Here is a 14,161-nt window from a genome sequence, read left to right on the forward strand (position 1 = left end):
CCTGCTAAAAACATGGAATGCTATTGTGAACAGGTGTTCAGTTGATGGGAAGGGACATCTAGCTGACTGGTAAATGACTGGCACGATGATGTCACAAAAGTTATTTGCTTTTGGAGGGGTTTTCTTAGGGGTGGATCTTACCAGGTAGAACAAAATTAAAAATTAAAAAATAAAAGTAGATCACAAAGTAGATCACAATGTCAAAAGACAAGTGATGTATACATTTTATTAAAGATCAACAAAAGTCAACATGAATTTGTAATTTAGGGACCCTTTAAATGACAAACAACAAAATGTGCCCCTTAATTCTCTTTGAGTGCATAATATGCTCCAGTACTTGGTAGGATTCCTCCAAAAGACGCCGTAAAGGCGTTTAAACTGGAGGTGTGTCGTCATGGGCGCAGATTTAAAAGATAGAAAGATTGTTCCAGCCCTTAACTGTCCTTGGGAAGAATGAGTATGCAGTGTCCCTTTACAAAATGTGACACGCAAATACCGACTGAAAAAATAAGCATTTGTGTTGTATCGCCTGCTTGTCAATGAGTCCCCTCTTTAGTAATACGCCCCTTTTACAAAAATTAACCATTCCCCCATGAAAACTTGTTTTTCTTCATACTAAAATATTTATCAACTTATGCACCCCAACTAACTGAGAAACATGAGAAATTGCTAATGAATAAGAAGAAAATGAAAAGCATAAGAGACAATAAAAGAACGGGGGAGAGGGGGAAAAAGGAGAAAGGGAGAGAGGGAAAGGGAGGGAGAGATGGGAAGGGAGGGAGGGAGCGAGGGAAAAGAGGAAAGGGACGGGGTCATTGGAGGTAGGGGAAGATAATGGAAAAGGTGCAGGTACGTAGAGAAGGATGGTATAAAAGGCGGAGGGAAAGCAGAAAGGGAGGGAGAGTGCATAGGGAAGGGAGGTAGAGAGGGTAAAGAGACGGGAAGAGGGGGAAAGGGAGTGATAGAGGGCAGGGCTCAAATTAATTTTTTGTCCACGGGGGCTCTTCCAAAAAAAAAGAGCCCCCGTGAGCCTTATCACGGGGGCTATTTTAGTGCTGACGGGGGCTCTTATTTTAATACAAATTTCCATTGAACTGGTACCCATGAAACTCCTAAATTCCTTGGTATTTTATCATTATCATTTATTTAAGTGGGCATTTTCCCTCTTAGAAATTTACTTGTTACATAGCTGTTATTGACTTTTATCCCCGTGATGACATTCTCTCCATTTCTTCCCGCTCTGCACATAATGTCCTCCTCTTTATTCGGAGCAACCTTATTTACATTCTTTCTTTAATTTAAGTTTTTACCATATCCTTCCAAAACACTGACAGGGGCGGATCTAGCTTATTGCTAAGGGTGGAGGGTGTAACCCAAATACGATGCGGAGCATCGTCCACGAGCCGCGAAGCGGCGATGCGATTTTTTGGTGCTATTTTGAACCCCCGTTAGTGATGTTTTCCTGGCATCTACGGACATCTGCTACTACTGTGTAGGTCTGGACACATGATAGCATTTTTCTAAGCACATCACATTTTCACTTGGCAACCCAAGGGGGAGGCCGGGGGGAGGGGGGGGGGGGGGGTTAACCCCCTAAACCGCCTAGATCCGCCCCTGCAACATCTTTGCTGATCTTCTTCTCAATATTGATTTACTGGTCGAGTTACATTATTTGCTGGTCTTTTAAAATAACCAGATTTCAGAGGATTCACACTTTTCACAACGAATAACTTCTCCATGTTTCAGTCCTTGCGCGATCGTCTCCATGCAGCTCTCAGCAGATATTGGGCGTCAGCATGCGCACCGGTACTACCGGTGTGACCGCGTAGAATGTAACCCGCACCGATCGTCCGAGTATTAGAGATCGATCGAGAGCGGACGATCGGTGCGGATTTTATCCGCGCAGAATGTCCGTGTCGGACATTCCGTGCGCGCCTCAAATGTCTGACGGACAATCCGTGCGGAAGAGGTCTCGCACCAATAGTCCGCCTGCCGCACCGAATGTCCGTACTCTAGTCCACACATATACATAGTCAATATAGTGGAGGCTGTTAGGGCTAAATAGGGTTTGTTTGGTGCAGATTCTTCTAAAAGCACCAAATTTGGCCCAGAGGTAGATTATACCATACTTTTACGATTTCTTCCGGACGCCAAGAAGGGCACCCTCTGGGTATGCCATATTCGGCAAATCCAAAATGACCGCCATCTGAGTTAAAGGTCAAGCGTAGTTCCAAAAGGAAAAGCGGTTGTATGATAATAGTTTATATATTTATGGGGTTTTGGGGGTCAGAAAATCTGATTATGATATTCTTTCATCAATTTAAGATCTCCTTGGGGCTGCCATACTGGTCATATTGGTCAAATTCAAAATGGCCGCCATCTGATAGTTAAAGGTCAAGCGTAGTTCCAAAAGGAAAAGCGGTTGTATGATAATAGTTTATATATTTATGGGGTTTTGGGGGTCAGAAAATCTGATTATGATATTCTTTCATCAATTTAAGATCTCCTTGGGGCTGCCATACTGGTCATATTGGTCAAATTCAAAATGGCCGCCATCTGATAGTTACAGGTCAAGTGTAGTCACGAAAGAAAATGGGCTAGTATGATAAAAGTTTATATATTTATGGGCTTTTCGGGGTCAGAGAATCTGATTATGATATTCTTTCATCGATTTGAGATCTCCTCGGGTCATACTGGTAATATTGGTCAAATCCAAAATGGCCGCCATCTGATAGTTACAGATCAATAGTAGTTCCAAAAGGAAAAGAGCTAAAATGATAAAAAAAAAAAAAATTATATAGTAAGGGGGGTTTTCTGGGTCAGAGAATCTGATTATGATGTTGCTTGTATCAATATTGCAGGTCTCCTTGGGGCTGTCATGCTGGCCATATTGGCCAAATAAAAAATGGCCGACATCCGAGTTAAAGGTCAAGCGTAGTTTCAAAAGGAAAAGGACCAGTATGATAAAAGTTGATGAATTCATGGGGTTTCCGGGGTCGGATAATCTGATTATGATGTTCTTTTATCAATGTTATTTCACCATCCTGTCCTAAGGCTACAATGAAGTCCATTTCCTAGTTGAAGAAGATAAGTGAAGATGCGCCAAATTCACACTTGAGTGGGTTTAAACTTGGCCTGCGCCCATATGTTTCATCAATATGCAAACTTTCCTCTGTGAAATGCATAATACATTCGTTTTCGAGGATTGGCAAGGAAAATAGATAAACAGTAAAAACAGACCATGAATAAAGAAATAAACAGCTTGTTCGATTTGTTTTGAAGCATTATATTCAAAGACCCGGACAGCTTTATCTTTATTATCCATATAAATAACGTCTATAATCACTGTCAGACGGGAGATAATACCAAAATGAATACTAAATGCATTAAGCAACGTCTAGACATAACGGTCGAATCTCAACTTTAGTTTTCTCATTCTTCTTTACATTTCGAAGCGTTACAAGGGATCTTAATCCTTTTTTTTCTACATACATCAATGCCCCCATTTAAGCATACTTTGAATCTGGTCACGCTTCGAAAAGTTCGTGGCCTAGCATTTTGCTTCTGTTGATGATCAAATAGAGAAAGCACCCTTTATAGATCAAGGAGAGTGTGAACAAAGCACGAAGTAGGAGCAGTGCAATTTAAATATCAAGGGATGGATTAGAGTTTATTTCTAAAATGAAATGAAAGGGCTATTTTATTTTCAAGAGTCCTTTCACTTCATTGAAGAAATAACCTCTCTTTATATCTTAGAGACACTTTCTCTTGAAAGTCAAATAAACTCGAGAGCATCCTGGGGCTCCGCCCTGGAACCCCTGGTAGGGGCTCTTCCAGGCCCCTAAAGCTGTGCCATATTGTACGGATCCATTAGAAAGCAAAATAAGCCCAATAAATAATTTGTATATATATATATATATATATATATATAACTATGGATTGCACATACGGAAGACATGTGATAAAAATCAATATTTTGGAGACAGTAGCAAAATGGTACCATAAAGTTAAAACAAGCATACAAACTTTCGTTTTTATTTCGCAGAAAAGATCTTCAAACCAGAGTCTTTCAATTACTTAATTACTTTTTACCCTCAAAGACACACTTTTTCGGTAAAAGATATACCGTCGTAATTTATGTCTCCTTTACGTTTCATTACTATCTGAGCAACAAAAGGGAGACATTTTGTCTTTCTCATACTATTGGGAGACATGTCTCCTAATGATAGTGATACTGAGCATGCACACATATATGTATATATATATATAAATGTAACATAATTAAAATGTATGTTTTGCTTTATAGATTTTTGAACATACTATTAGTCTTCATACAAGCCTAAAGGGTTATAAGGATTGCACATAGGCTTAGTCTATATTAAATTACTATTATCGTTATAATTATAATAACTATTATCATTATTATCATTTCTATTAACATTGTTATAAATTCTTGTTTATTAACACGAAAATGTCTCCTTCATGTGGGTGTCTCCTATAAGTAGGTATAATAACACCAAAATGTCTCCCAAATGTCAGATCTATAGAAATATTATCATCATCATTATTATTATTGTTATTTGATTTAATTCCACAAACTGGAAACTTCCTGGGTCTTTGAAGACATGCATTACTTCTAGGAAACACCCACTCAATGGAGACATATTTGTGTCTCCTTGAAGTACAAGTTTATCGATTATTTTGTCTATGTTATTATTAATGTTTTTTTTATCATTTTTTTCTTGTGTGGAGGTATATTCGCACATGTCCTTTGTTTTTGTTAATACTCGATATGACATGCAGTGGCGGATCCAGGGCGCAACAGGTGCGCAACAGTTTTTACCATCTTCATCCCATTATCATAATTATAACTATCCTCTTTATAAATCATAATATCATTATCAATGTCATATGAATGGATTTGTATACTATAAGAAAAATATGAAAAGGAAAAAGAATCTTGCATGTGAAGACACCATATGCTAACTTTCAAAAAGGAACCCGAACGCGACCCGACCGTTTAGCACAAGCCAAACAAAACGAACCAGACACAACGAATCTCACAGACATGTGTATATGGACACAAACTCAATCAAAATATGCATTCACATCTTCAACTGGTCATCCACAAAAGGTCACATTCAAAAGCAAAAACAAAACGCGGGAACTATTTAGTTATTTTATTAGCAAGGAATTTATTACAAAGGTAAACCATGGATTAATTGAGCAAGTCTAAAATCAAGCAATAAAAATTGGGCACATGCTCAAAATTATAAATAAGCATGAAGTAGAATACATATATTATATAAATGGGAGAGATCTCAATGCAAAATATTAAATTAATAGTCACATTGAATATTAAAGAAACAATTTAAATTGCACAGACAATACAAGAAAATATTTCAGTGTATCACATCATCAGGCAAGAAAATAAAGAAATGGCAAGAAAGAGACAGAAAATTGGAAATAGGGAAAGGGAGGGAGGAAGGGGAGAGAGACAGAACAAAGTAGTGTGGTGGTGGTTTTGGTAGTAAACCTCCTTGGTAGTGGTAGTAGTAGTTGTAGTAGTAGTAGTATTAGTGGTAGTAGTAGTAGCAGCAGTAGCAGTAGTAGTAGTAGTACAGTGGAACCTCGTTATAACGATATCGGATATAACAAAATCCTCTTATAACGAGGTAATTTTGCTGGTCCCAGCTCTTTATATTTCTTTGGTTTTTTACACTGATATAATGAGAAACCTGATATAACATTAGGTAATTTTCATGGTCCCAAGGACCTCGTTATAAAGAGGTTCCAATGTAGTAGTAGTAGTAGTAGTAGTAGTAGTAGTAGTAGTAGTAGCAGTAGTAGCAGCAGTGGCAGCAGCAGTAGTAGTACTGTAGTACTACTAGTAGTAGTTGTAGTAATACAAGACTAGTAGTAGTAGTAGTAGTAGTAGAAGTAGTAGTAGTAGTAGCAGTAGTAGTTTTATATTTCTAAAATATTTATAAAACTAATAATGCTTAACCTTGAAATTCTACATATAATTGGAACATACATACTCTACCCAACCATGACTAACTTGACATGAACCAATGAATAACCACTCGTGCATGAACGAAAACAGAGCTTCTCAAAAAAGGTGTAAAATTAAGATGTGGTCAAAACTTTGCCTGTATCTTTTGAATCTAGTAAAGGAAGTCATCTCATTTTTGGTCTGGGTCCTCACAAATGAAAGCAAAAGAAAGAACATACATGTGGAGATCTTCGGTTCTGAAATTAATCCCGATGTAGTCATTTTCATATTTCGATGTCTATTCTGGGATGAATAGGGACAGTGCCCAATGTTATGCAACACTACAACCTAGTGGGTCAGAATGTAATCGTTATACTTTTCCTACATTTCTCATGAATAAAAACATTAACACATGTAATTATTATAGCACTAAATGAGCAAATTAGCATTATTTACTCTTGTCACAAAGAACACTGATGTAGCCAAATATGTACACCATATAAAAGGCAATGCTGTAAAATATTCCAATAACAGGAATAACAATAACAAAAGTTCAACTAGATGCAAACGTGCAATCCATATATATGCAAGATTAGATAGTAAAATGACATCTAAGTGTCTTTGTAATATCTGTGCTTGTGGAATCAAGTTGATGCTCTTCAAAAACACTTCGAAAAGGGATTGTGCTCAAACTGACATCATTATCAAGTACTATAAATACCCTTTGTCTAATAATATGTAGTTCACTCTAATAAACTTGAATTGAACTTGAAGTTTGACTGCATAACTACACTTCACTGTACAGTGTGCAACCAATCATTTCTAATGTCCAAACCTTCATCATGCACTGAAAGCAGTATTCATCATTACATCATTAATTAGATACATGTCATCTTCATTTGATCCTGAATTAAATTTAAAGGTAATACAAAGTTTTGGTATGGGGTCATGAATTTTGTTCAAATGTACATATTGGAAGCATATATACGATCCAACAAAACACAATGATCGTTGTCGCTGTTGTAATCGAGTCTAAAGTGATGAAATTGTAGATAATAAACTCTTTATGTTGTATAGCGCCCTCTCCGGATTGATATTACTTTAGCTTTAAAGCAATGTTTCTTGACTATTCTTTTGGAAACCTAATATCAGAACTGCATATTCCGAGATTTTCATGGTCGCAGCTACCGTTATATGACCGTAGGCGCTATTTGAAATTTATCGGGAGCACCGATAAATTTCATATTAGAATATCTCGAAATCCAAAGCGTTTTAGAGCCCAATTTATTCAGAGGCGGTTTTTCGTACACAAGGTTTTACAATGATAATGAAAATTTAAACGTTATTCTCCGACCCTAGTGAAATATTCCCAAAACTTTGTATTACCTTTAATATTCATTTAACTTGCATACATCCAGGTTACAAAATGTCCACTATATAACCATTTAGCACTTTCTTTAATACATACACTAAGTCAATGGCAGGGAAAACCGAAATAAACTAACTTCATTCAGGCTCATTAATCATCATTACACCAATGTTTCAACTGACCTCTTTGCCCACCATATTAGACTTTCATCAATTCAGCTCTATCACAAATTAGAGCAAGTTACAGGTTGCGCATGTGCAGATAAAGGACCAGGCTTGACACTGAAACAAAACGAGGATGAGTCCTTGTGCAAGCTCTTTCATGAATATTCATTTAGAAGCCACATACCTACTGGAATATACAGGTGAAGGTACATGTATTGTGCCAAAAAAGGCAACAAAAGATGTTAATCAGACCATATGATCTGACCCAACTAATATTATTAGTTTAGGAAGCTCCTCTCTCTGTCATCAAAGTTTTTCTTTGCTTTATTCCTTTCGTTCATCACCTTATTTCTTACCGCCTGCCATTCCATGGTGATTTGATGTCTTTGCAGGAAAGTGGTGCAGGCCTTCCTCCCTGGGTATGAAATAAGAACAATACATTCTAAATCCTTTGTCATCATCGATACTATCTTAGGTTATTAAATAGGAACTAGTCGACTGGTATGCCTCTGCCCTCTCACGCACTGCATTATATTGAACAAATTTGCATATTTGCACTATCAACTCATATGAAATTTCAATACTTATTATTAATTTGACTAAGCTATCTTTCAGAGTACATGAAAAGCCAATTAATGTCAATTAAGTGCACTTTCTCCATAAATGCTGGAAACTGAAGAAAAAAAGTAGAACTCCTGGAAAAAAAGTTGCATATGTGCATAATCAAATAGGAATAACAATAAATTTGACTATGCATTTTTGTAAAACAAATAATCCATGTATACACACATGCCACACATTGATATATGGCCGAGGTCCGAGATGGGGGTGGGGAAATCAAATGAGTCCTGAGTTACTTGTCATGTCCTACATGACCGTCTCACCAAGTTTAATGACATCAATCAAGTCATACTCAAATTATCGCGTAAACGAAGAACATCTGATGGATGGGGGAATAACCCCCTCCCCCCCCCCCCCCAGCTATTGCAGTGTCACTCAAAATCAAATTTATTAATTGCCAAGTCCTACTCAAAGTTTGATGATATTCCATCAAGTCATACTTGAGTTATCACGTAATTGTTCAAAACTGAAGGAGTAGTTCGCGACGCAAGATCCCCCCCCCCCCCTTTGTTTGTCATAATATGCCATTACCATGGCAATGCACTTTCTGCCACTGTCATCAACTTCTGCCAACACGCTGATTCCTATATACTTCGTTTGGCAGGGGTATAATAATGACTAGACCTTGAAACTAGTAAATGGAAGCTACCAAAACTGAAAGCTGGGGATCCCTGGAACTTAGTTTCTTGGAACACAATATTCTGATTTTTATATAAATTATATGCACACTTCTAATACATGCTATACCAGTTTCCTGCCCTTTAAAATGACAACAAAATTACAACTTTTCTCAACCCTTTGCCTAAAGATGCACTTAAACATAAACACAAAGAAGCTTACCTGGTAATGGTTCCCCTTGTTTGATTGCTGCAGAGAAATACTGCTTGCACTGCTTGCTTCCCTGCTTTGACCAGCGGTTGTACCTTCGGGCTGTAATGACATAACATATAAGCCTTATATACTTCTACGCTTCAGACATGTTTCACAGTTTGTCACATGTTGTGCCTACATCTATGAAAGATGTTTGAAAAGAAGAAAAATACTTTAAAACGCACAACACTCCGGTTGCAGCTTGCATGACTACCCTCCCCTGAATTTGCTTTATCTCATGAAACATAACCACAGCATCGGGACACCTACATGTACCAATTTATTTATGGGCAAAAGATACTGTAATTTAAACAGGGTGATTAATGTTTTGCAAACCTCAAATCCCCATCTCATATGATGTGGCAAAAATAAAATAAAAAATACTCAAAAAGAGCCCAGTAGACTAGATGCTCACCTGAATTTCGCAACCTCCCCATAGTGCCCCAAGGGGGAAAAAAAGTTTGTAAATTTGCTCAGGGGCCTATAGTGTGTCTGCTCATCAACACCCCAAGGCAAACATTTGTGCCAAATTTCACTAGAATTGTTCAAAAACTGAGGAAGTAGTTCACGACACAAGATTCGACCGACCGCGCGACCGCCCAACCGACTGCACGCTGATTCCAGTATACCCCCTTCAAACAAAACGGATGGCAAAATCTCACTTGAGCATTCTGCTCACATGGGCTAAAAAATATGGAATAAATCAATCAACAAGCTGTATGCATGCGCACAGGTAGTTAGAGCCCATGTGTCCCTCCAACTTTTAAATGTCTAGGCCAAATACACCTTTACCATTACTCTCGCAGTTGCTAGATTCAAATTGTATCCATATCACACAATCTTTCAGTATTTACAATGGTTGCTGGGAAAACTTCTCATTATGGTCAGCTATAAACTTTTCCCATACAGTGTTGCGTTCCTGAGCAGATCCAATTAGTTTTACACCAATATTTGTCATATAAATGCATGAATCTACTACTTTTTTTTTTCTTCATGAATCTCCATTGTATCATATGCTGAAACCTTTATGAACTGATTCATTCTACAAGAACCAAGTTTTGAACTCATGCCTATGATTCTCAACAATACAATACAACTATGAATTCAGCACATGTGATAGTTGAACTGCAGAGTTAATGGGAACAACTCCCTGTTTAATATCAAAGCAACAATGTGCAAAAAAAAAAACACTTCGCTTTCATATTACCTGAAGACCTATCCCCAGAGGTCAATGTTGCAGTAGAGCAGCCATCCTTTGAGGTCGCTGGTGTAGTTGAGCTGCCATCCTCAGAGGTCACTGTTAGAGTTGAGTTGCCATGCTCAGAGTTCACCCGTGCTGTAGAGCAGCCATCCTTTGAGGTCGCTGGTGTAGTTGAGCTGCCATCCTCAGAGGTCACCGTTAGAGTTGAGTCGTCATGTTTAGAGTTCACCCGTGCTGTAGAGCAGCCATCCTTTGAGGTCGCTGGTGCACTTGAGCAGCCATCGTCATCAGACGCTTCAGATTCTTTGCGTGCCCTCATTCCTATGGGAAGGGAAAGACATATAAAATGCGAACATCAATAATTTGCATACACGATATAACAACAGTCAATATAAGAGAGAGAGAGCATAAACAAATTAACAAATTTGTAATAGTGCAATCAAACAAATACAAAATAAATATATACCAAACACAAAGAGTTTATGAAATAAATAAATAGTAAATATCACTTGATGAACATTTTTGTTTTCTGCGTTAGGTTTGCTTCAGATTTGGGAATATGAAATGGTGCAAGTTTTTTCCATCAATATTTTGCAATTGTTTTCATATAAATGTACAATTGGGTGTATCATTTACTGGTTGTTTTGTTGCTCGATGTTATTATCCTATATGCTATCCCAATTCAAAATTATATCAGCTCTTATTTCTATTACTACTGCCTCGCTGTTATAAATCTGAACTCGAGATAATCATAAATTTGCTGTACATATAATATGGTACATTGAACCAATGCAAAATTTGTATAAATGTTTACCTACCTCCTATATCTATATGATGGAGATGACTCCCTACTCGGGTGATTTCTTGGATGGCAAGTGGGGTCTGGTAGATTGTTTGATTGATTGTAGAGGAGTGTCCCATATGCCGGTAAAATAGTTCCAAGTCAGCATCAGGCAAGTCGAGGGATGCGTAAATTGTAGACACTCTGTGCCTGTTCTTGGTGGCATTCACCGTAACGTTGGACGAAAGGCTGATGTTGTCTGAGACATTCTTTAGAGCATGCCACCCTCCAACATGGTCATGAGACATTTGAGTACAAGCGAATATGTACTTATTATCAGGTCTTATTCCTGCTGTATGCCGGATTTCCTGATCACATAGAAGTTGCACAGGTTTCACAGTGTCTCTTGGGAACAGGACTGGAACCAAGCGATTAGTGCCCTTCCCAGTCTGGTAGCATATCTTGAGCTGAGATAAAAGTTCCTGATGGGCTGGATTTTTAACTTCATGAATCTTGTCTTTCTGCATCCATACACCCTCTTCTGCATCTCTCCATTCTTCGGTTGTAAGCCTGCTGGGTTCTCCACCACGCCTTGCATTCCACAATGTCAATCGCGAGCAAGTCAGATCTCGTAACTCTACAAATGTGTGAGAATCCCAAACCAGGAACTCATCAGAGATGATTTCTGTGACTTTCTTTTGAGTGTATGTCTTCAATGCTTCAATGTCAGCCTCAAGCGGGAGCTCTGCAGGCTTCCTCAAACGCACTTGGCGATTCTTTTGGATTTCGTAGTGTGCATCCCCAAAAATCAAATTCTGGTTCAAGTCAAGAATCTCTACGAACTTGTCAATCTCAGATGCATCTTCATCTAGCCTGGATACAAGAAAACTAGCTTTAGTGATTTTGCTAGCTTTTTTCAGCACAAAGTACAAGCAGAGTTTCAGTCCTGGCTTTAGTTTGCCTTCAGTTTCATCATAAGTGAGCGTCTGGATTGCCTCTGTCAAAGATTCGAAGTGCTCTCTACTGAACATGTCTCCAGCATGTCCCATTGTGAGATCTGCAGTCCCATGAACCTCGTGTTTCTTCTTAAACTCAGTGTATAAGGTGGCAAGTCTTCTCATATCAGCCATAACTGATTTTCTTACTTCAAGTTTCTTGTCTTTTTTGGATCTGTGTTTAGTCCACAGTCGATGTCCAACATTAACTATCACTTTGTCCGTTCTACACGTATTCCCAACGTCATCATTCTGGAATCTACTAAGTATGTCAGTGACAAAGTCTGGGTGTTTTTGATACACTGGATCTTTCCCTTCCATGAGGTTTACTGGTACTCCTTCAGATGGAGTGCATATATCACCTTGGCAAACTTTCCTGTGATGCCAGAAGAAATGTGAGCTGTAAAAGCCCTTGCAGTTACTGCACATTTTAAGGTTGTCATCATTCCCTGATTTTGGTAACTTTTCTCTTTCATAAATGGGGTTGTCATCTTTCATACGTTCTCTATTTACTTGGTATATGCCTTCCTTCCTGAACTTTGAGAACACCTTGTCTCTCTCCCGCTTTGGCAGCTGCATGGCAGATTTCACCTGCTCCTTATCCTTATGTACCAAACAAATGTGTCTCGAGAGCTTTTCACCACAAGCTTTGTTGCAGAAAGGGCATGGCCTTGATGGCTTCTTGTACCTTGTTTTCTTGTCCTCGTGTTTGTGTGTCGTTTCCATATTATCATTGGTTTTCTGATGTGGCAATTCTGGCCCTGAAAATGATCCTGGAAGGCACTGTTTATAAATCTTTGTAGGTTTTTCATCTGGTGTAGATATAACAGAAGATGGTCTCTTGCGCACTTGAACATTTCTTGGATGAATCTCAAGAGTTGCCTCATCATCACTGCTGTATTCCTCGTTGCTACCCTCCTCTGGTCGATATGTTGGATCAAGGTCAGATTCATCACTGTCAAAATGATTTTGGAGTTCACTTGATGATTTAGATAGGTTAGGGTAGATGAACCTTCTTGGGCGTGTGTACTGCTCTTCCTCATCTGAGGAACAACTTGATGGAGATACACAGTTTTGTGGATGCTCAGATTGTTCTAATCCTTTGAACTCTCCTTCGACTGGTTGGTGTCCTTGTGTCTCTCCTTGTTGGAGTCCTGGAGTCCCTCTTTCTTGTTGGTGGACCTGTGTCTCTCCTTCTTGTTGGTGGAAATGTATGTCTCCTCCTTGTTGGTGTCCTATAGTCCCTCTTTCTTGTTCGTGTCCTTGTGTCTGTCCTTCTTGCTGATTAATCTGCATCTCTCCTTCTTGTTGGTGTCCTAGAGTCCCTCTTTCTTGTTGTGTCTCCCTGTGCTGGTGGATTTGTGTTCCTCTTTCTTGTTGATGCCCTAGAGTCCCTATCTCTTGTTGGTTGACTTGTGTCTCTCTTTCATGTTGGTGGCCCTCTGTCTCTCCTTCTTGCTGGTGGACATGTGTATCTCCTCCTTGTTGGTGGACATGTGTCTCTCCTTGTTGGTGGACATGTGTATCTCCTCCTTGTTGGTGTCCTAGAGTCTCTCTTTCTTGTTGATGGACTTGTGTCTCCCCTTGTTGGTGGATTTGTGTTCCTCTTTCTTGTTGGTGGTCCTCTGTCACTCCTTCTTGGTGGACTTGTGTCTCTCCTTGTTGATGGATTTGTGTTCCTCTTTCTTGTTGGTGGTCCTCTGTCACTCCTTTTTGGTGGACATGTGTATCTCCTCCTTGTTGGTGTCCTAGAGTCTCTCCTTCTTGTTGGTGGACCTGTGTCTTTCCTCGTTGGTATATATGTATGTCTTCTCCTTGTTGGTGTCCTAGAGTCCTTCTTTCTTGTTCATGTCCTTGTGTCTGTCCTTCTTGCTGGTGGCCCTCTGTCTCTCCTTCTTGTTGGTGGACCTCCATCTCTCCTTCTTGTTGGTGTCCTAGAGTCTCTCTTTCATGTAGGTGGCCCTCTGTCTCTCCTTCTTGTTGGTGGACCTCCATCTCTCCTCCTTGTTGGTGTCCTAGAGTCTCTCTTTCATGTAGGTGGCCCTCTGTCTCTCCTTCTTGTTGGTGGACCTCCATCTCTCCTTCTTGTTGGTGTCCTAGAGTCCCTCTTTCATGTAGGTGGCCCTCTGTCTCTCCTTCTTGTTGGTGGACCTCCATCTCTCCTC

The 14,161-nt window shown here is 39.2% G+C and overlaps 1 protein-coding gene across 1 annotated transcript; it reads right to left on the bottom strand.

Moving 5' to 3' along the window:
• Positions 1 to 7,290: 7,290 nt before the first annotated feature.
• On the bottom strand, positions 7,291 to 13,956 carry LOC115923048. The gene is made up of 4 exons (XM_030983158.1): positions 11,039 to 13,956; positions 10,227 to 10,541; positions 8,990 to 9,079; positions 7,291 to 7,943 (listed from the first exon to the last, which is right to left on the bottom strand). The coding sequence occupies exons 1-4, from the start codon at positions 13,908 to 13,910 to the stop codon at positions 7,807 to 7,809; spliced, it is 3,414 nt and encodes a 1,137-aa protein (XP_030839018.1). The 5' UTR covers positions 13,911 to 13,956; the 3' UTR covers positions 7,291 to 7,806.
• Positions 13,957 to 14,161: the final 205 nt, after the last annotated feature.

The sequence above is a fragment of the Strongylocentrotus purpuratus genome, unplaced genomic scaffold (assembly GCF_000002235.5).
Source record: "Strongylocentrotus purpuratus isolate Spur 01 unplaced genomic scaffold, Spur_5.0 spur5_scaffold_13, whole genome shotgun sequence".
Taxonomy (NCBI): domain Eukaryota; kingdom Metazoa; phylum Echinodermata; class Echinoidea; order Camarodonta; family Strongylocentrotidae; genus Strongylocentrotus; species Strongylocentrotus purpuratus.

What these genes read in the sequence shown, in the direction of transcription:
- LOC115923048 (XM_030983158.1), bottom strand. Translation starts at nt 13,910, where the DNA reads ATGGAGGTCCACCAACAAGAAGGAGAGACAGAGGGCCACCAGCAAGAA. An exon ending in CTCTGGGGATAGGTCTTCAG is followed by an intron (nt 9,080 to 10,226) that starts GTAATATGAAAG and finishes ATGTCATTACAG; the next exon opens with CCCGAAGGTACAACCGCTGG. An exon ending in ACAAGGGGAACCATTACCAG is followed by an intron (nt 7,944 to 8,989) that starts GTAAGCTTCTTT and finishes TTTCATACCCAG; the next exon opens with GGAGGAAGGCCTGCACCACT.